Below are 21,852 nucleotides of genomic sequence, written 5' to 3' on the forward strand. Positions count from 1 at the left end.
TCCCAGCGGCTCTGCTCACTCCTCCCCATCCTCTCCCTCTCCTCTGTCCCTCTGCCTCCACTCTCCCTGCACCATGGGACCTGCCTCAGGTCCCAGTCTGCTGTTGCTGCTGCTGACCAGCCTCCCCCTGGCCCTGGGGGACCCCATGTGAGTAGCCAGGCCCAGGTGGGAGCAGGCATTTGGGGCTTCAGGTCCTTGTAGCATCCAGATGCACATGGGCGTCTGTGGATTTCAGGTTGGTGGTAGGACATGAGAATTTGGGCTGCCTGGCTGGGGTGTTTGTGGGCTGGGTTCCCGTGGAATCCAGGCACTGGGGAATTGGAGTTTGCACATTTATGGAACTGAGTGTCTGGAGGTTTAGGATGGAGGGTCTGTGTATTTAGCGATTGTGAGTTGGAGTAAACTGGAGGCTAACAAGTCCAAACAGTTCAGAATACATGAGTTTCAGCATTTGGAGGCTTAGTGATTTGGTACTTTGGGTTTATGCAGGGTAGGGAGTGTGTGGATCTGGTTGTATTAATGAGACTGTGGTGTCAGAGGCTTAAGTTTGGGTTTGGAGTATTCTAGGACTTGGGGTTTAGAGGTTGGGGGTATATGGGTTTAGGCAATTGTGGTTTGGAAGTCTAGAGACTTAAGAGAGTTGCTGGGTTTGTTTCTGAGGATCAGGGGTTGGTGGGAAACTGCAGCCCTAGATGTTCAAGCTTTCAAATCCGGGTACACCTGGCTGAGTGGGTGGGAGGTCATGGTGACTGCCATCCTGCCCATGGGGATAGGGAGGTGACGGTGCCAAGAGGAAGGCATAGCCAGGACCTGAGGCTGGCAGGTGTCCCACGCTGTCACTGGATCCCCTTCAGAGTCTGAGGCAAAGTGCTAGGGAAGAGAGGAGCATCCAGGCACTGACCAGGCTAGGGCTGGAGTCTCCTGTCCCTGGGAATACAGTCTGTGCGCCACTGGGCAGGTACTCCATGATCACCCCCAACATCCTGCGGCTGGAGAATGAGGAAAACATAGTGCTGGAGGCCCACGAAGTTCAAGGGGACGTTCCTGTCACAGTCACGGTCCACGACTTTCCAGCCAAGAAGCAAGTGCTGTCCAGTGAGAAGACGGTGCTGAGTGGCGCCACCGGACACCTGGGCAACGTCACCATCAAGGTGGGCGCAGACTGGAACCAGCCCTGCAGACCTCCACAGCCCCTCCCACTCTTTGTGTTCTGTCCCTCTGAACCCTGTCCTTGGGCGTCTTCCTTCTCAGGCCCTGCCTCTTCTGAGTTTCCCCACTTCTGAGTGCCGCCCTTCCTCTGGGTGTACTCCCCCTCTAAACTCCACCATGTGAGTCTGCTGCTCCCCTACTGAGCCCCTCCCTCTCTATCCCCTCCACTTGAGAGCCCCTCCCCCCTTGAGTCTACTCCCCTTCCAGCCTCCACCATCTGAGTCTCCTCCCCTGTGAGCCCCTCCCTCTCTGAGTCTCCTCCCCTGTGAGCCCCACCCCTCTCAGAGTCTGCTACCCTTCTGAGCCCCTCCCCTCTCTGAGTCTCCTCCCCTCTGAGCCCCACCCCTCTCTGAGTCTCCTCCCTTTCTGAGCCCCGCCCCTCACTGTCTCCTCCCTTTCTGAGCCCCTCCCATCTCTGAGTCTCCTCCCCTGTGAGCCCCACCCCTCTGAGTCTCCTCCCTTACTGAGCCCCCCCTCTCTGAGTCTCCTCCTCTGTGAGCCCCTCCCCTCTAAGATTCTCCTCCCTTTCTGAGCCCCCCCTCTCTGAGTCTCCTCCCCTGTGAGCCCCACCCCTCTCTGAGTCTCCTCCCTTTCTAAGCCCCTCCCCTCTCTGAGTCTCCTCCCTTTCTGAGCCCCTCCCCTCTCTGAGTCTCCTCCCCTGTGAGCCCCTCACCTCTCTGAGTCTCCTCCCTTTCTGAGCCCCGCCCCTCTCAGAGTCTCCTCCCCTCTGAGCCCCTCCCCTCTCTGAGTCTCCTCCCTTTCTGAGCCCCACCCCTCTGAGTCTCCTCCCCTCTGAGCCCCTCCCCTCTCTGAGTCTCCTCCCCTCTGAGCCCCTCCCCTCTCTGAGTCTCCTCCCTTTCTGAGCCCCTCCCCTCTCTGAGTCTCCTCCCCTGTGAGCCCCACCCCTCTCTGAGTCTCCTCCCTTTCTGAGCCCCACCCCTCTCAGAGTCTCCTCCCCTCTGAGCCCCTCCCCTCTCTGAGTCTCCTCCCCTGTGAGCCCCTCCCCTCTCTGAGTCTCCTCCCCTGTGAGCCCCACCCCTCTCTGAGTCTCCTCCCCTGTGAGCCCCTCCCCTCTCTGAGTCTCCTCCCCTGTGAGCCCCTCCCCTCTCTGAGTCTCCTCCCTTTCTGAGCCCCACCCCTCTCAGAGTCTCCTCCCCTCTGAGCCCCTCCCCTCTCTGAGTCTCCTCCCCTGTGAGCCCCACCCCTCTCTGAGTCTCCTCCCCTGTGAGCCCCTCCCCTCTCTGAGTCTCCTCCCCTGTGAACCCCTCCCCTCTCTGAGTCTCCTCCCCCCTGAGCCCCTCCCCTCTCTGAGTCTCCTCCCCCCTGAGCCCCTCCCCTCTCTGAGTCTCCTCCTGAGAGTCTCCTCCCTCTTCTAAGTCCTTTCCTTAGATTTCAGTCCCTTTTAATTTCCTCTCCTGAGTGGAAGCCCCCTTTCTGAGTCCCTTTCCCTTTGAGTTCCCACCCTGTCATTCCTCTGAGCCCACCCTCAGTCCACCCTCTGATCCCCCTTGGCTCCTGCTCCTGGTGCCTCTGCCCTCTCCCAACTGGACAACACAGGCAAAGTAAAATGATGGGCAGGTTCCCTGGGAAGAGGAGCAGGTGACAGCCCCACCAAGGGCCCAGAATCTAGACACAGGGCATGGGACCCTGGAGCAGACCCCTAACAATCCCCTGGCACATGCCTAGATCCCAGCCAGCAAGGAGTTCAGGTCGGAAAAGGGCCACAAGTTTGTGACTGTCCTGGCGAACTTCGGGGCCACGATGGTGGAGAAGGTGGTGCTGGTCAGCCTTCAGAGCGGGTACCTCTTCATCCAGACAGACAAGACCATCTACACTCCCGGCTCCACGGGTACGGGCTGGGCTGGCTGGGGAGGGCCAGGCCCCAGGGTATGGGGCCAGGTCTCATGGGCTCCTCTGTCTCTCCCACGGCCTTCCAGTCCTCTACCGGATCTTCACCGTGGACCACAAGCTGCTGCCAGTGGGCCGGACCATCGTCGTCAGCATTGAGGTACAGAAAGCCAGGCACCAGTCACACAGGACAGAGACCACGGACAGGGGGTCCCAGAGACAAAGAGGCATGCAGAGACTTCAATGCAGAGAGATGTCTTGAGATGGCAGAGGTCCAGGGGGACCCACAGGGCAGCACATGCTCCCAAACATCCTGAGACCCCAGTGAGGGTCTCTCCCTCCTCTGCCCACAGCCTCCCATGGCTCCCACCTCCCTTGGGATAAAAGTCTATATCCTTCCTGCAGCCCACACAGCTTTTTCCATTCTCTCCCTGTCTCCCCTCCTCCCCTCTCCCCTGCCATCCTTCCTGTGCTCAGTCCTGCCCCAGGGTCTTTGCACAGACAGTTTCTTCTTTAAAACATGAGTACATAAAAACCTTTCCTTTGAAAAGCCACAGAGCTCACTCCCTTACCTCCTTCAATTTTCTGCTCAATTGTCACCCTTGCCCCAATTTTATAGTGAGGCTATCTTGAGCATCCCCATAGATTTGCAAGTCCCCACTGCAGGCACCAACACACACACACACACTCAGATCCCATGTGTGGTATGATCTGTTCCTTTCTTAACCCCCTCCACCCTCCATTGAATCCAAGTTCACAGGGGAAGGGACTTTTCTCTGAGTTCAGGATCTCAACACCTGAACTCAGCTCAGTCCTTGGCATCTACCTGGGTGTAATAAAAAACATACCGGAAGAAGGAGGGGAGCAGGAAGGAGAGCAGGGTGAGGAAGGGGGTCTTGCCCTCAGCGATTGTCATGAGGAGGGACAGAAATCATGCAAGGTGGTGGCGAGTGCAAAGGCCCCGTGACTGCGTAGAGGATCAAGGCGGTCAGCCAGGGACAGAGTCCACGCGTCTCCTCCTCTAAGTGCTGGTGCCTCCAGCTCCCATCCAACAGAGAACCTCATCCACAGAATCGCCCGCATTCCAAACCCAGAAAAGCAGGCTTTGATGTCTGTCTCCTGAAGGTTAGCTGCTGGCAGCGGAACCCACTGAACTTGCTGTTCTTATGTGTTCACAGACACAGGCTCAGTGCAGGTCTGGCATACAAGTGGGCAGAAGATGCTAGTTGTTAGCTGCATTCAGAGAGGCACTGATCCTTATCAATGCCCTGCTTATGTGAAGGACAACCCAAGCCAGTGAGCTGGGAGCCTTTATGGTCTCCCTTTGCTGCATGTGCTCATGGAGCACACAGAGGTTAAGTAACTTGCCCGAGGTCACCCAATTTGTAAATGGTATGGTAGGGTTGAACCTAGGCTGATGGACCCGGGTCCACATGCTTAACCCCTGCACCTGTAGAAGGGGTGCAAAGAGGCTGGGGGCAGAGCCTGGCCTCAGAAGAGCCACTTTGAGCCACAGCCCTTTCCGTCTGCTTACAGACCCCAGATGGCATCCCCATCAAGAGGGACACTCTGTCTTCTCAAAACCAGTTTGGCATCGTGCCCTTGTCTTGGAACATCCCAGAGCTGGTCAAGTATGTCAGGCTCTGTGGGGTTTGGGGGTCCCTGAGGGGGATCAGGGCTTGAGGCCCGGCTGCCCTCACCCACCTTCTCTGCAGCATGGGGCAGTGGAAGATCCGGGCCCAGTATGAGAATTCGCCGCAGCAGGTGTTCTCCGCTGAGTTCGAAGTGAAGGAGTACGGTGAGTGGGGGAGGTGCTGGGGGTCCTGGAGCGCTGGGCCCTGCGCCAGCCGCGCCAACCCCAGCTCTCACCCTAGTGCTGCCCAGCTTCGAGGTCCTGGTGGAGCCCGCAGAGAAGTTCTACTACATCGATGACCCGAATGGCCTGGAGGTCACCATCACAGCCAGGTGAGGCCCAAGAGGTGTGACCAGCAGAGGGCTAGGTGAGGAGCCAGGTGCCGGGCCTGGGATGGGACCAGTGAAATCCAGGTGAGGACCCAGGTGAGGAGCCAGATGAGGGTTCAGGTGAGGCCAGGTGAGGTCCAGGTGAGGAGTCAGGTGAGGCCAGGTGAAGGGTCCAGGTAAGTTCCAGATTAGGCCAGGGTAGGTTTAGGTGAGGCCAGTTGAAGGGGCCAAGTGAGGGGCAGGTGAGGCTAGATGAGGTCCAGGTGAGGAGCCAGGAGAAGACCAGGTGAGGGGGCCTAGGATGGGGTTGAGTGATGGCCAGGTGAGGACCCAGATGAGGAGCCAGGTGAGAGGCCATGTGAGTGTCCAGGTGAGGGCAGTTGAAAACCAGGTAAGGCCAGGAGAAGGGTTCAGGTGAGGGCCAGATGAGGCCAGGTGAGGTCCAGGTGAGAAGCCAGGTGAAGGCCAGGTGAGGGCCAGGTGAGGCCAGAAGAAAGGTCCAGGTGAGGGCCAGGTGTGGCCAGGTGAGGAGCCAGGTGAGGGCCAGGGACTCTGGGTGTTTGGCCACAGTGAGAAGTTAGGGCAACGTGGCCTTCCAAGAATAGGCGGCTGAAGCCGTGGCCCTGCAGGTTCCTTTATGGGAAGAACGTGGACGGCACCGCCTTCGTCATCTTCGGGGTCCAGGATGGCGACCAGAGGATCTCACTGTCCCAGTCCCTCCAGCGTGCTGTGGTACCTGAGAGGCCCCTGGACGCCCCTCCCTCCAGCGCCCCCTCTTAGGCAGCTCCCCAGGGCACTCTGCTGAGCCTTGTCCCCTCCCCAGATCGAGGATGGCACCGGGGAGGCCACCCTGAGCCGCCAGGTGCTGCTGGATGGTGTGCAGCCCTCCCGAGCCGACGCCCTGGTGGGGAAGTCCTTGTACGTGTCTGTCACTGTCATCCTGCACTCAGGTGAGGCCCAGGACCACCAGGCAGTCTGGCTGAGAGGAGAGCCCCCTGGGGGAGGAGCCCAGCCCGAGAGCAAGGTCCAGGGAGAAGACAGGGGCATCTGAGAGGGAGCTCTGGTCTGGGGGAGGAGGCCCCGTATGGAGGTGGGACCCAGTCTGGGGGAGGAGGCCTGGTCCTGGGGGCAGCCCAGGAGCCACCCTCATGGTTCCTCTCCTCAGGCAGCGACATGGTGGAGGCAGAGCACAGTGGGATCCAGATCGTGACCTCCCCGTACCAGATCCACTTCACCAAGACGCCCAAGTACTTCAAACCAGCCATGCCCTTCGACCTCATGGTGAGACCCGGGGCAGGACCCTCCCCCACTCGAGGAGCACTGAGCACACCTCAGAGTCACCAGATCCCCCACCCCCATGTCCACAGGTGTACGTGACAAACCCTGATGGCACTCCAGCCCGCCGTGTGCCCGTGGTGGCCCAGGACAGTGATGTGCAGTCTCTGACACAAGATGATGGTGTGGCCAAGCTGACCATCAACACGCCCAACAACCGGCAGCCCCTGACTATCACAGTGAGTCCCCCCATCCTGGGGCTCCCGCCACCAGGGAGAGGGTGCCCCAGGGCTTGGCACTTGTACAGAAGGACCCTGCCATTTGCAAGATTTGCAAGTGGTGTGCTGTCCCAGGCGTGGGGGGATCCTACTGGGGACAGAGAGGTCAGCTGTCTCGGGGGCCACACAGGAACACATGGCCTGCTGGCACTGAGGAGCCCAAATCCTACCAGGAGTGCTCTGCGGTGTTCCTGGAGGGGTCCACTACTGGCACGGGGTCACTGCTCTCCTGATATCTGCCCCTCACTGGCTCCCACGCAGGCCGAAGAGGGACTTGCATCCTCCAGAGCTCCTGTGCCCATCCCTCTGCCTTCTAGGCCTCGGGGGCTGGCATGTGAGTCAGGCCTGTGGCTTCTGTCCCCCAGATCCTGAACGAGGGCAAGCTGTTGAAGGCAGGTGGTCAGGTCCAGCCTAGTGACCAAACACAGAATTATTCATTTGCAGTTCTGGACCTCAAAGTCCCCCAATCCAGGTGTGGCAGGTGGTTCCTCCTGAGGCTCCAGGGAGCATCTGTGTCCTGTCTCCCAGCGTCTAGAGCCCCACCCCCAGGCCCTTTTCCTGACCTGTCCTCCACCTCAGAGCCAGCAGCATGTGTCCAAGAAATCACCTCTCCCCCCTCTCCCTTGGCCTCCTTCCTTTTCCTTCTTCCTCCTTCTCCTCCTCTCTCCCTCCCTGCCTCCCTATCCATCCCTCCCTCTTCCTCCCTCCCTCCCTTCCCCTCCCTCCCTCCCCCTCTCTCTCTCCCTCCCTCCCTCTCTCTCTCTCTCCCTCCCTCCCTCTCCCTCCCTCTCTCTCTCTCTCCCTATCTCTCTCCCTCTCTCCCTCTCTCTCTCTCTCCCTCTCTCCCTCTCTCTCCCTGTCACCCCAACCCACCCCTGGGTCCACCCAGATAGTCCAGGATGACTTCCGCACAGGATCCCTAGCTTCACCCCATCTGCAAAGCCTTCCTCGCCATCAGGGGTCACACACTCTGTGCCTTGAGATCAGGCTGCAGGTGTCCTTGGTCCTGGCCTCCATACCTCTCCCCCTCCCGCAGGTGCGCACCAGCAAGCAGGGCATCCCCCAGGCGCGACAGGCCGTCAAGACCATGCAGGCCCAACCCTACAGCACGCTGTTCAACTCCAACAACTACCTGCACCTCTCTGTGTCTCGCATGGAGCTCAAGCCAGGCGAGACCCTCAACGTCAACTTCCACCTGCGAGTGGACCCTGGCCAGGATGCCAAGATCCGCTACTACACCTACCTGGTCCGTGGCCCTGGGCCCCCACGCCCTGCTCACGGCTTCTCCAGCACCCAGCATCCCTCCCAAGCCCAGATCTCCCTCCTCTCCCGCCCTGATCTTCTGTCCTTCTGTCCCCCAGATCCTGAACAAGGGCAAGCTGTTGAAGGCAGGTCGCCAGGCCCGAGAGCCTGGCCAGGACCTGGTGGTGCTGCCCCTGACCATCACTGCGGATTTCATCCCTTCCTTCCGCCTGGTGGCCTATTACACGCTGATGGGTGCCAGCGGCAAGAGGGAGGTGGTGGCGGACTCTGTGTGGGTGGACGTCAAGGACTCGTGCGTGGGCACGGTGAGCATCCCCGTGGCTCCCCCACCCTCCACCTTTCCTCCTCTGGGTCCGGCCTGGACTTCCCCTTCCTTGGTGCCCTCCCAGGGCTCATTGCTCCTTCCTGCTTCTCCCACCTCCCTGCAGCTGGTGGTCAAAGGTGGTGGGAAGGACGACCGGCAGCCTTTACCTGGGCAGCAGATGACCCTCAAGATAGAGGGTGACCGTGGGGCCCGAGTGGGGCTGGTGGCTGTGGACAAGGGCGTGTTTGTGCTCAACAAGAAGAACAAGCTGACTCAGAGTAAGGTGGGTGGCTGTGGCTGAGGCTGACCCAAGACCACGGAGGCACAGGGATGGCATGGGGTGGAGCAGGACTGGGATCAGAGAGCGTGAAGACGGGGCGGGGGTGGTGGAGCAGACGTCAGAGTGGACACACAGGATGGGGTGGTGAGATGGAAATTCAGTCCATCTTGAGAGGGTCATGGTCAAGGTCCAGCTTGGGGAAGGTCATAGTCAAGGTCCAGCTTGGGGAAGGTCATGGTCAAGGTCCAGATTAAGGGTGGTCACAGTAAGATCCAGTTTGGCATGGCCCTGTGTACTCTGGGGCCATCTGATGTGGAAGCCTGGGGCATGGGGTGAGGCTAGAGAGTGAGGAAGGAGTGAGCTGGTCAGGGCTTGGAATGAAGATGTAAATGCAAGTGGGGTTGGAGGTGAAGGGGTGGGGTGAGGAGTGGGGCTAGGAATAGGTGGGGATGGAGCTGTGGGTGGGCTGGAGTAGGGTGGGGTGCGTGAACTGTGGGGAGCTGGAACAGGCGATGCTGTCCTGCCTGTCCCTACCTGGCCACCCACCCCCTGCAGATCTGGGACGTGGTGGAGAAGGCAGACATTGGCTGCACCCCGGGCAGTGGGCAGGACTATGCTGGAGTCTTCATGGACGCAGGGCTGGCCTTTAAGACCAACAAAGACCTGCAGACAGCCCAGAGGACAGGTAGGGGCAGCGAGGGGCTCTGGAATGGGGCACCTGGTTCAAGTCCCGCCTCCCCCAGCCCCGCCAGCAGGCTTCTCCCTGAGCCTCAGTTTCTTCATCTGTCCAGTGGAAACAGCCACACGCCAACTTGAGGCTGTTGTGAGGGGTGATCCCAGGGCGCACAGTAGGTGCTTTCCCCAACCTGTTCTTGGTCCGCCTGCCCCTCAGAATTGGAGTGCTCCAAACCCGCTGCCCGCCGGCGTCGCTCCGTGCAGCTCATGGAAAAGAGGATGGACAAAGGTGGGCCCTCTGCCTGCCCTTCCCCACCACCCGCCTGGGGCCTGGCCATCTGGGCCCCAACGTGACCTCCCAGGAGCCAAAGAGGGAGGAGGGGAGGGCTGGTCCTGGGCACTTCTTCCTGGGTCTGCCCTGGGCTCTCCTGGGTGGGGGCACCTGGCCAGGGCTCTGCCTGAGCAGGTGTGTGCTCCCACAGCGGGTCAGTACAAGACCAAGGAGCTGCGCAGGTGCTGCGAGGACGGGATGCGGGAGAACCCCATGGGCTTCCCCTGCCAGCGCAGGGCGCGCTTCATCTCCCTGGGCGCCTCCTGCGTGCAGGCCTTCCTGGACTGCTGCAGCTACATCACCCAGCTGAGGCAGCAGCACCGCCGCGAGGGCCTCCTGGGCCTGGCCAGGAGTGAGTCCCTGGGACAGGAGCTGGCCTGCCTGAGGGAGGGGGAGGGCCACTCTGAGGGGGAGGGGGAGGGGGAGGGCCAGTCTGGGGGAGGGGAGGTCCTGTCTGGGGGAGGGGGAGGGCCAGTCTGAGGGGGAGGGGAGGTTCTGTCTGGGGGAGGGCCAGTCTGAGGGGGAGGGGGAGGGCCTTTCTGGGGGAGGGGAGGTCCTGTCTGGGGGAGGGGAATGGCCTATCTGAGGAAGAGGGGGAGGTCAAGTCTGAAGGGTGAGGGGGAGGTCCTGTCTGAGGGGGAGGGGGAGGGCCTGTCTGAGGGGGAGGGGAATGGCCTGTCTGAGGGGGAGGGGGAGGTCCTGTCTGAGGGGGAGGGGGAGGGCCTGTCTGAGGGGGAGGGGAAGATCTTTAAGGAGGGAGATACACATCCCCCTGAGGTGCAGAAAATCCCTATTCTGGAGTGTGACAAGGACCAACTCCCCACCTAAGGGCAGGGGGTCCCTTGTGAGGGGAGAGGAAGGAGGCCCTTCCATGAGGGGCCAGGCTCTCAGGTGTGAGGGAGAAGCAGCACCTAACCTAGTGGTGGAGCCACCCGGGAGAGGGAAGAGGTTCTGGCCTAGGAAGATTGTCCCAGTCCTGGGGAGTCAGTCTGAAGTCACACACTGTGCCCAGGACCAAGTGGTAGGAGAGAAGGTCCCAGAAGATGGGGCTGTCCACACCGGGTGCCAGTGGGAAGGCTCAGAGGGGTTCGAGGTTTCCTTCACCCGGGAAACTAGTCTGTGCTGCGACCCAAAGCAGAAAGGGTCTCACTGAGTTGCTTAGCACCTTGCTTTTGCTGAGGTTGGACTCAGCCTCCCATCCTCTGGGATTACAGGCGTGCTCCACCACCCCTGGCCTTCATTTAGTTTTTAATGAGACAAAACGTGTAGTCAGCTCTGTGTCCACAGGTTACACACATGCAAATCATTTAGTTTGGGTTTGGGTTTAGGTTTAGGTTCTTTCATTTTTTTTTTTTTTTCTTTTTTTGCCCTTGAAAGGACTAGTCCAGAATGCAGGTGGGTCAGGCATCTATGGGATTCCACCTGCTTACTGTGATGGAGATGCAGAGCCAAACTAAGATCTGTCCATCACGTTTGAGGAAAGCCCCGCCAGGGTGGAACCCAGTCCTGTCCAGCTGTATTAACTTGCTGAGGGTCCAGCTGGTTGTTCAAGGCCACCACTTCTTCAGTGGTCCCCACAAGGTCTGGGGAGCTCTCCAAAGGGCTGGTGGCATTAGGAACTAACAGATCCATGGATGTTTTCTTTTCTTTGAAAATCAGAGGAAGGCAAGATTATATTTACCTTGATAGCAACACAATTGTAAATAGAATTTTTAATTTTTTTTAATGGAGTAAGGACTCCAGAAAGGTAACTGGGCCTGGGCCCATGAAGAGCCACAGCATGCCTCTGGGTGCGTTTCCCAGCTAAGAGCCCCCACAGTGCAGAGGGAACAGTGTGGGAGGTGGGCTGCCCTAAGCCAATTCTCACCCCATCAGGTGACATGGACGAGGACATAATTCCAGAAGAAGACATCATTTCCAGAAGCCAGTTTCCAGAGAGCTGGCTGTGGGCCATAGAAGAGTTAAAAGAACCAGAGAAAAACGGGTATGGCCAGGGTGCCCCTGCCCACCCCCTGCCACCCCTTGCCACCCCCTGCCCAGTGCCGCAGCTCCCCACACTGGGCCAGGGTGACCTTCCATCTGCACACACCTGCCACCTCCCATCTCTCCGAGAGCCACTGTGGAACCCACATCCCAACCTAGCAAAATCAAGAGCTGGGTCACCCCCACGTGCCCCGCCCCTCCAGCCTGTGCCCTGCCCCCTCAGGCCTCGCCCTCCTCCCTGCTGGACATCTTCTAATGCCCCCACTTCTCCCAACCCAGAATCTCCACGAAGGTCCTGAACATCTTTCTGAAAGACACCATCACCACATGGGAGATCCTGGCTGTGAGCCTGTCGGACAAGAAAGGTGAGGGAGAGTCGGGGCCCTGGGCATCTCCCCGTCCCAACCAGGCTCCCCCGGTGGGCTGAGGGGCCCGCTTCCCTCTGACCTGGCTACTGCATGGCTTCAAAGGCCAGACCCGGACACTTAGTCTCCAAAATTGGTACTAAGAAAAAAAGAAGTCATTTTTTAGAGTGGTTTTAAGTTCACAGAAAAACTCAGCAGAAAGAAAAGAGAATTTCCCTACTCCCCCCGCCCCGCCCCGCCCCGCAGCGCTCTCAGCCCCTCCCACTAGCCCCCCCTTGGAGGAGACCCATTGGTTCCCCCATGATCCTGGTACAGGGTCCAGAGTTGACAGTGGGGTCTCTTGGTGCTGAGAGCTCTGTGGGTTTGGACCAACGTAAAACAACGTGAACCTGAGTTTGGGGCAGCCCCTAAATGCCTGAGGATACCCCATCGCCCTTGCACACCAGTGCCAGCCCTACGGTAGCCATGGGCGCCTGGCCAGGGCTGGTCTGTGCCACAGCCAGTGTCGAGGGGCAGTCCCAACATGGGAGTGGGCAGGACGCCTAGGAAGCCAAGGAGCAAGCAGGAGGATAAAGGACTCTGACAGCGGAGGTCAGGGCGACCCTGGGGGCCTATCCTCTGTGTCTGTCCCCAGTGCTGACAGCTTAGCTCTGATCAAATGTGGACGGCTCATAGCAGGGCAGGCAGGTAAGGAGTGAGCCATCGTCCTCAGCATGACACCCAGGGCCAGCCAAGAAGCTCCGTCACCGCGACAAATAATATTTTAACGTGATGTTTAAAGCATTGAAGTAATGCAGAAAAAAATCCATGATGAAGAGAATATGCAAATTTAAGTAGATACCAGTGCTGGGTTGAGCCCTGTCAAAGTCTGCAGCGAGTGGAAGGATGTGGGCCCCAAAATATACTTTGTGAATATTTTAAGGGTAAATTTTTCCCAGAACATTTCAGTGTTGGAAATAGATCACTACATCAAAAATCAGGTATATTAAACTCACAATATTAAGTGCAAATGTGTTATTTATGCCTACATCAAACTTACTATATTATGATTTTATTGTGTTATAATTTATAATCTATAGTTACAATTAATTAATCATATTGTTAACAATATGTTATTGTGAATGTTATATAATATAAATTATAACATAATGTTAAATAATATAAATATTATCATTATTAATTATGTAATTACAATTTATCATAATATAGTTATTTAACCAAATATATCCAGAATAGTATCATTAGAACATTTGAAAAAAATTACAAAACCACTATTATACAAATAGTTACAATAATCTTTTTAATTTGTTTAATAATTTAATAATATATCAAAAATGACTAGTGCTATAGTTTACTTTTCTTTGCACTAGTCTTTAAATCTATTGTGCCTTTCCCTTGAGCAGCTCAGAACTAGATTTTCACTGGGAATATTTCGATCTGTATTTGGGTTTCATGATGTTCACAGTTGAATAGGCAAATTTTTAAGCCCAAGTTGTTGCAAACATACTTAAACATTTCCCCGTCACTGAATCTAGCATTGCTTTTTTTGTGAATTGAGATTTAACTCACTCATAAAAATCCCCCTTATAAACTGTGCAGCTTATAAGCTTTTCTATATTCACAACATCTATCCTCAACTATTAGCTTTTTAGTGTAAATCAGGTTGAGATGGAATAAGTGTAAATAAAAGTTAATTAAATGAAAGTAAAAAACAGCCCCACTCCAGCCAGCCATATCCGCAAAAACTCTGGGTGATCCCAGGAGGCTTTAGGGTACCTGGTTGGAGGAGCAGATATATTTTGGAGACCCGCCAGTTAGTTAGGCTGGCTGTCTTCCTACACATGCATCTAAAAGTCAAACTGCAAAGAGAAAGGAAATCATCAAATGATAAGGCCACTTCCTGCCCCTCCACCATCTAGAACCCATGCCTTGGCCAGTGTTTAGTCTGTGGGCTTCTGCAGAGTCAGGTGCAGCTGGCGCCAGCTCCCCTGGTTGAGGGTAAGAGCCAGGACTATGGAAGAGGCAGCAACTTGAGTTCAAGCTACAGTTCCCTTTGGGTTGGCCCGCCCTGCCCTTCCCGTGCCCTGGACATTGGTGCTGTCTCTGTGCGGACAGGGATCTGCGTGGCAGACCCCTACGAGGTCACGGTGATGCAGGACTTCTTCATCGACCTGCGGTTGCCCTACTCTGTGGTGCGCAATGAGCAGGTGGAGATCCGAGCTGTCCTCTTCAACTACCGTGAGAAGGAGAATCTCAAGGTGCGCCCTGGGGAGGGGGCGGAGGCCTGGGGTGTGAGGGGGACGCCCTGTTGCGCACCTGCACTGACTCCTCCTTCCCTGGCAGGTGAGGGTGGAACTGATCCACAACCCAGCGTTCTGTAGCCTGGCCACCGCCAAGAAGCGCTACTACCAGACTATAGTGATCCCGCCCAAGTCCTCAGTGCCAGTGCCCTATGTCATCGTGCCCTTGACCATAGGGCTGCAGGAGGTGGAGGTCAAGGCTGCTGTGTACAACCACTTCATCAGCGACGGTGTCAAGAAGACCCTGAAGGTCGTGGTGAGTCCTTCGCCCATCGCTGTTCCTTGTCCTTCAGGGAAGGTGCCTGTGCTCCATACTGCTGACCCCCGGTGGGTGACTCAGGCTCTGAGACCCTAAGAACCATCACAAGCCAGGCTTAGTGGCTGCTCCTGTGATCTCAGCGACTCAGGAGGGTGAGGCAGGAGGATCACAAGTTCAAGTCCAGCCTCAGCAACTTAGGAAAAATTAGCCCGAGATGTGTCTCAGTGGTTAAGTGTGCCTAGGTTTAATTCTCAGTATCAAGAAAAAAAAAAAAAAAGGAAGGAATGAAGAAATGAATCCAAATAAATGATCAAACAAAGGGACAGTAAATTAAATATGAAAATCTTAAGCAGATAAGATCCCACAGGCTCAAGCCAAGGCACATGAGAGGTTTAGGCCGAAGGAAAAACGAGTGCCCTGTGTACATGTTTGTATTTTCCCTCTAATGGTGAATTTCTTCCAAAATGTTAAAGAAGTTGGGAAAGCAATTAAAACATTGAAAAGCTGCTGCATTCAAGCAGACAATGTCATTTTACATGGAAATTGATTTCTACCCAGCCAGACACTAGTTATCCTTATTTTCAAGATTTTATGGAAGCAAACTTATATTTTTACCAATTGTTTTAAGGCTCTATAATAAAATCATCTTTTAAAAGTACATAAACTCATAGTGAGGGTCCCACGTTCCTTCTGCCCCCACACTGGATGGCCGTGAGTGGGGAGAAACGCCAGGCCTGGCGGGAGCCTGCCTGTCCAGCTCCTGAGAGCAAAGCGCACCAGTCTCCCCAATTCCATGTGCCCTGATGTGGGCAGCTTGAAATGGATCATGGCAGGATACTTACCCCATGGGAACTCACAGCCTACCAATAGGGGCTTTGCATTCCTTGGATTGCTGGTAGTTGAACATGTGTCAGCAGCTCCCTGAAGAAAATCAATCTCCACACAAAATCTGGCTTTTATTACCAGTGAGGGGAGACGGGGTCCTGGGAAAGAAACTGCTGTCCGCATGGAAGCGTTTTGTGTACACACAGATGGGGGCCTGGGTTGGACTTTTAGTACTAGCTAAAATAGCCCCAGTTTCATGAGCACTCGCTATGTTTCAGGCCCTGTGCTGCTTACTTTGTGCATATTCTTTTATTTAAGAGATGCGTAGATGGCAATGGGTTAAACACCCAGACTCTGGAGCCAGGTGACCAGATTTAACCTCAGTTCTGCCCTACTAGCTGTGTGACCTTGAGCCAGTCGTTTCACCCCTCTGGCACCCCAGTTTCCTCATTGTGCAAATAGGAGTCATCTAGTACCAGCAGGAATCATGAGCACCAGCCTGTTCAGGATCCAGCCTCATGGGAAGCTGCTGTAGATAAACATGCTATTCCTTGCTGCTGAACAGAGGGACTTCGCAGCTAAGCTTAGGCAGGTTTTTGTTGTTGTTTTTGGTTTTTTGTTTGTTTTCTTTTTCATTGAAAGATGGAGCCCGGGCTTGGTGCCTGCCAGGCAAGCTCTCCATCACTGAGCTGCACCCCAGCCCTACAGCAGTTTTCGATCTAGTTGAGGCTTCACATTCTAAAATGCTTCCTTCTCTTGTGATAATACCTTAGTGAATAAAAGTTGCCCAAATGAACATTTAAAAAACATTTTTGAGAAATCCTCTCTTGTGTTGCCCCTAATTCTGGGGGTGCTTAGCCAAAGCACCTCCCTCCTCCACTCCCTCTGTGTCCTCAAACTTCTAGGATCAAAGAATCCTCCCACCTCAGCCTCCTGAGTAGTTGGGCCTATAGACACACCACTGTGCCCAACCATGACTACCTTAAGTATCTCTACTTAAGGCTAAAAGTTTTTTAAATTAAAGAAAACGAGAGTGATGATAGCTGTGCTAGTCAGCTTTCTGTCACTATAATGGAATACCTGTGGTAACTAACTGTTGAAGAGAAGAGGTTGATTTTGACTCAGGATGTTGGAGGTTCCAGTCCATGATCAGGCAGATCCAGTGCTTTCAGGCCTCGGTGGGGGTGGGGTGGCTCATTGCTGTGGAGTGTGCAGTGAGGCAGAATCCTTCACCTTCTGGCCAGCAAGCAAACAGAGCAAGGAGGGTCTGCAATCCCATTATCCCCTTCAAGGGCACACCCCAGTGACCTAAAGAGCTCTCGCAGACCCCACCTCTAACAGGCTGCATCTCCTCCCAATAGCACCACCCTGAGACTCAGCCTGCATTGCACGGGCCTTTAGGGGACATTCAACATCCAAACCATAGTGAAAGCAGCACCCACCCCATTGGATTGTGAGGATCCAGTGAGCTAGCCCAAGTAGTTTCTCAGCACATGTGAAGATTTCAGAATTTTTCGTTATTGATGTAGAATTGTTTGATGAATTTGCACAAGATCTGTGTAAGGTATGACCCTCTGCTAGAGTCATCCTCATGACAGTGGCTTGCTGACCATCTGTGTGTCTGTCCTTTTCTTCACTGGACTTCCTCCTCCTCCCAACACCGCATAGCCCGAAGGAATTAGAGTCAACAAAACCGTGGCCATTCGCACACTGGACCCAGAACACCTTGGGCAAGGTTAGCCATCAGCCGGAGAGGGTGTGGGGCTACAGCCTGGGCAGGTGGTGCCAGGCAGGGGAGAGAGGGGCTGGTGCCGTCACATCTCTCCCCTGCAGCTGGTGTGCAGAGAGAGGAGGTGCCAGCCGCAGACCTCAGTGACCAAGTCCCAGACACTGATTCGGAGACCAGGATCCTCCTGCAAGGTGAGCCATTCCCAACCCTGTGGAAACCAGGAAGGTGTCTGGGCGCCAGGCTCTGTTAGCCACACACCTGCCTCCACTTCAGCAGGGGCAGTGCCCCTTGGATCTGTTGTAGAGGAGCCCTCTGGCACTACTGACTTCACAGAGAGCTTTTGCTGCTAAGTACATTTGGAGGAGAGCAGAAATTCTGCCAATAATAGCCTGGGATGGAAGACCAGGGAGAGGAAGGGCAGGAAGGGTCCCCCCAACCTGGGAGCTGAAGGGCTGGGGGCCAGGAGCCTTGGCTCCCTCATCTGTGATGGGGAGTGAAACAGCAGATTGGCCTCCCAGGGGTCTTGTGACTATTAAAGGGGATGCTGTGCGCTGTTCTCTTACAACTGAGCCTGGCAAAGGGCATGAAGCACCATACAAGCATTCATGCCTAGAAAAAGTTTACTGTTGGTGAAAGGAGAGATCTGGGAACCAGGGTCCCCCTGTGAAGTAGGAGCTCCCCTGACTCCCATGAAGAAGCCCCTTCCAGCCCCTCAGCCGCGGAGCCTCCTCACTCCCGTCATGCCCTCCTACCCCTCCCTGTCCCGAGCCCTTGGCCCTGTCTGGTGGGAGGCTGGGAACGCTGGGGCAGCCTGGACCTCCCACACCCGCTGCACAGTGGGCCCCTGTGCTAGATCCCCCAATGCCCTGCTGCAGGGACCCCAGTGGCCCAGATGGCAGAGGACGCCGTGGACGCGGAGCGGCTGAAGCACCTCATCGTGACCCCCTCTGGCTGCGGGGAACAGAACATGATCGGCATGACGCCCACGGTCATCGCCGTGCACTACCTAGACCAGACGGAACAGTGGGAGAAATTCGGCCTAGAGAAGCGGCAGGAAGCCTTGGAGCTCATTAAGAAAGGTGTGCCCAAGGCGCAGGCTCCTGGGAGGGCCCTCCTCTCCGGACCCCGCCCCTCCCCTGAGACCCCGCCCTCCCCTCCTCTCTCAGATCCCCCAACCCTTCAGAGCCCTTGGCACCAGCATCCTGCCCCACTTGCGCCCTTCCCCTGAATGCCTATCCCAGCCCAGAGAGCACCCTGCCCTTTCTGAGTCCCTCTCTAGTGAGTCCCCACTTCCCCCAGACCCCCTCAGCTCCCTGGACACACCCACTCTTATTCTCTTACTCCCTCAGAACCCCATCCTCCTTAAACTTCCCTCTCCTCCCTCCCCGACATCCCCCTTCCCCACCCTGAGTCCTCCTGCTCTCAAGGAACCCTTGCCACATCCCGAATGACATCCTAGCCACACACCTTTTTGGGGTACCCACAAGCAGCAAACCCTGTTCCTCTGGTGACCACTCTCTTCTTTCAGGGTACACCCAGCAGTTGGCCTACAGACAGCCCAACTCGGCCTATGCCGCCTTCACTAGCCGGGCGCCTAGCACCTGGTGAGTCAGGGTGGTCAGCTTCGCCAGCCTCTGCCTGGCACCTGGCAGAGTAGGGCCTGGGTTTCAGCCAGGGGTGGTCTAGGCCAGCAGTCACAAACAGCCCTGTGCGGGGCTTCCAGGGCGCTTCCAAGGATATGGCAGCCTTTAGTCAACCAAGTGACCTGCTCAGGTAGAGCTTCATTAAACACTATCTGAAACTCTGGAGTCCTGGGGGTAACCCAGCAACCGATCCAGGCCCCGCCCCTCTCTTCTCATTGGGTGACTGGGATGGCAGTCTGCAAGCCCAGAGCCGATTGGTTCACTCTGTGCCCGCCCCCAGGCTGACAGCTTACGTGGTGAAGGTCTTCTCTCTGGCAGTCAACCTCATTGCCATCGACTCCCAGGTCCTCTGTGGAGCTGTTAAATGGCTGATCTTGGAGAAGCAGAAGCCGGATGGACTCTTCCAGGAGGATGGGCCCGTGATAGCACAACAAATGACAGTGAGCGATTGGGATTCACAGCAAGAGTGGGGGAGAGAGGCGCCTGGGAGGCACGGGAGGCACAGGAGAAAGGCTCTCTCATTCCATCGGCGCCCAATTCACTTTGCGTGGGTCGAAGTGGGGGACAGGGAAATAATTGTCACTCCATCGCTGTAAAATCCAGAAGTGCAAAATGAAAGTGCACGACATCTTGATGAGAAATAAATAAGAACTTCATTAAAGCCAATGCAGAGGGCCTACTGGAGAGCCTGGGAATCTCCTATCACATCCCGTTCAACCCAGCTCCACTCCTGCCCATTCCACTACCCGGATGACACTCAAAACTGGCCCCTTCCATCCCCAGCCTCAGATCTGGTCCACATATCTCCCTCCTTCACCCTGAGACCTTGGAAAAGCTGCTCCTGGTCATTGCCCTGCGGGCTTCACTCTTGTTAGCTCTCAGGTGTTCACCACCGATGCTTTTCAAATCTGATTGGATGTCTCCAAAGAAAGTCCTGAGAATCCCCCTGCTTGTTTTTTTTTTTTTAATTTTTTTAGTTGTAGCTGGACACAATATCTTTATTCTATTTATTTTTTTTATGTGATGCTCAGGATCAGTCCACTGCCTGGCACGTGCTAGGTGAGCACTCTACCGCTGAGCCCCAGCCACAGCCTCAGCCCTTCCCCTGACTCTTAAACCACTCTTTGAGTGGTTCTCAAAGTGTGATATTCGGACCCGCAAGAGCATCACCCACAAAGTTGTTGGAAATGAACATTCTGGGATAGCATCCCACACCTGTTGAACCAGAAATTCTAGGGACGAGGCCCTGGAATATGAGTTCTAATAATCCTATCTCCCCAGGTGATGCTGAGGTATGCCCAAGATAGAGAATCAATTCCCTAGTATGACCTCCAGGCTCCCAGCCTCACAGCCTGCCCTCTCCTTCTACACCCTACCCACATTGATGGAAGCCTTGTTCAGTCCTGCCACAGGGGCTTTGCACAAGTTCCCACTGCTGCCCAGCGTGCTAACCCCTGCACTCTGAGAGCTGACACCTCTAAAGATCAGGGTGCCAGCTGCGCTGTCTCCAAAATAGTTGTCCTGACCTCACAGGGTCACTGCCCCATAGTTCATTCACTGCTGTGTCCTATTCTGCAGAGCCTTCATAAGTCAGAAATTAATACAGGTGCTCCCTGACTTACCATGGTGCTACTTAGGATCTTACACTTCATGATGGTGGGAAACCATATCCCACACCACGTTCCATTCACTTTTAGCACAGGTTGAATACAAGAAGGAGAAATTCAGCACTTGCTATAACAGCCTCGTGGGAGGGGTGTTATGTGAGTGTCCAGAGCACAGTTCAGGCTAAGCTAGGATGCGTGGAAAGTCAGGGCACCGAATGAATTTTATACAATATTTTCCTTTTGCCATGGTTTGTTGGCATGTGAGTCCCTCGGAAGCTGAGGAACCGGTGTACCCACGGAGGAGCCTCTGGCTCCTGCCTCCTGTCCCTGTTAGACAAGAGGCTCCGGAGGCTGGAGCTGGGGCCTGGATTTCATCTACCCCTGTGTAGGCACAGCGCCAGGCCAGGGGTCCTCTGGTGACATTGCAGAATGAACAAATGATTGCACTGATTCATATGAGAGAGTCTGGCTGTCCCTGAGGGAAGGGAGCCCTAGGAGGAGCCCCAACCCTGTCCAGAGCAGGCTTGCCTGTGTGGACACATGGTGACCTTGTCTCTGCTCTACTCCCCTCCCAGGGTGGCTACCAGAACAGCGTGGAAGGTGATGTGGCCCTCACAGCCTTTGTTCTCATCGCCCTGCAGGAGGCTAAGGACATTTGCGAGGGGCAGGTCAACGTAAGTGCCCTCCTCAGCACCGCCTGCCCCAGCTGGGGAATGTCCACCTGGGAGGGGAGGCGCTGATTGGGGGGGTCGCCAGCCCTGCACCTACTACCTAGTACATCACCCCGTACTTACTCCATGGAGGTCTTGGCCAGATTGCCACGACCCTTGGGCATTTCTGTTGTCATCTCTCAGCGTTTCGGAGGTCAGCAAGTGGATACACAGCAGGCACACAGGAAGTGAGGGCGATGGCAAGGAGAAGGAGGAATTGGGGAGGACTGGGGGGGGGGCGGCTCGTCCAGGCTGCCTGCGGAGTCGGACTCCTCCTCATGTCTCCTGCCTGTTCAGAGCATCTTTTCCCAACACTTGATTCAGTGACGTCACATTGGCAGCTTGACATTGACCCTGGGGGGCGGATTTACACCGCCAATCAGTACAAACCAGGGCTCCCCCAGCCTTTGCAGGAGAGGGCTCCTTGATAACCTCCCAGCACACCACTGACATGGGACGCTCAGGTACATGGCAGCGTTCAGTCACAAGGTGCTCACAGGTGGCCAGGATGTCTGGGAAACCCTGAAAACACAGGTCCAAGACAAAGGCCTCAGGACAGACACCATCCTGACGCCCCAGGAGTGGCGCATGCAGGATGCTGACCATGGCTGTGGTGGCAACCACCTACCAGAGTGCCCGCCTCTCTGTCCCACAGCTCCTAGGAGACAGCATCTCCAAGGCAGGAGACTTCCTGGAATCCAGATACCTGAACCTGCAGAGGCCCTACACCGTGGCCATTGCTGGCTATGCCCTGGCCCAGATGGGCAGGCTGAAGGGCCCCCTCTTTGAAAAATTCCTGAACACATCTACAGGTGAGGGCAGCCATAAGGAGGGGGAGGGATGCAAGAAGGGGTTGAAGGGAGAATACCTTGAGCTGTGATGTGTGGCTCTAAGTCCATCATCACTGCAGATTACAGAAGAAGGCCCTTGCCTGGCTCACTCAGGGAGGGGTAGGGAGCACTGGGTTGAAGGGTGGAGTCAGAGCCCACAGAGCCCAGCAGGGCTT

General features: G+C 55.9%; 1 protein-coding gene across 1 annotated transcript in view; it reads left to right on the top strand.

Moving 5' to 3' along the window:
• Positions 1-31: 31 nt before the first annotated feature.
• Positions 32-21,852, top strand: part of LOC143395388 (complement C3) — a 30,087-nt gene continuing 8,266 nt past the window's right edge. The window contains exons 1-28 of the mRNA XM_076850671.2: positions 32-147; positions 959-1,151; positions 2,896-3,058; positions 3,147-3,217; positions 4,594-4,688; positions 4,773-4,855; positions 4,932-5,022; positions 5,649-5,751; positions 5,843-5,969; positions 6,185-6,300; positions 6,387-6,533; positions 7,609-7,818; positions 7,934-8,140; positions 8,264-8,422; positions 8,975-9,104; positions 9,312-9,383; positions 9,577-9,777; positions 11,301-11,409; positions 11,688-11,773; positions 13,889-14,031; positions 14,117-14,329; positions 16,826-16,892; positions 16,991-17,077; positions 17,762-17,965; positions 18,415-18,490; positions 18,810-18,969; positions 20,712-20,810; positions 21,502-21,658. Coding sequence (XP_076706786.2) covers positions 74-147; positions 959-1,151; positions 2,896-3,058; positions 3,147-3,217; positions 4,594-4,688; positions 4,773-4,855; positions 4,932-5,022; positions 5,649-5,751; positions 5,843-5,969; positions 6,185-6,300; positions 6,387-6,533; positions 7,609-7,818; positions 7,934-8,140; positions 8,264-8,422; positions 8,975-9,104; positions 9,312-9,383; positions 9,577-9,777; positions 11,301-11,409; positions 11,688-11,773; positions 13,889-14,031; positions 14,117-14,329; positions 16,826-16,892; positions 16,991-17,077; positions 17,762-17,965; positions 18,415-18,490; positions 18,810-18,969; positions 20,712-20,810; positions 21,502-21,658 — 3,643 coding nt within the window. The 5' untranslated portion in view covers positions 32-73. The remainder of the gene's footprint in view (positions 148-958; positions 1,152-2,895; positions 3,059-3,146; positions 3,218-4,593; positions 4,689-4,772; positions 4,856-4,931; positions 5,023-5,648; positions 5,752-5,842; positions 5,970-6,184; positions 6,301-6,386; positions 6,534-7,608; positions 7,819-7,933; positions 8,141-8,263; positions 8,423-8,974; positions 9,105-9,311; positions 9,384-9,576; positions 9,778-11,300; positions 11,410-11,687; positions 11,774-13,888; positions 14,032-14,116; positions 14,330-16,825; positions 16,893-16,990; positions 17,078-17,761; positions 17,966-18,414; positions 18,491-18,809; positions 18,970-20,711; positions 20,811-21,501; positions 21,659-21,852) is intronic.

The sequence above is a fragment of the Callospermophilus lateralis genome, chromosome 1, assembly GCF_048772815.1.
Source record: "Callospermophilus lateralis isolate mCalLat2 chromosome 1, mCalLat2.hap1, whole genome shotgun sequence".
Classification (NCBI taxonomy): Eukaryota; Metazoa; Chordata; class Mammalia; order Rodentia; family Sciuridae; genus Callospermophilus; species Callospermophilus lateralis.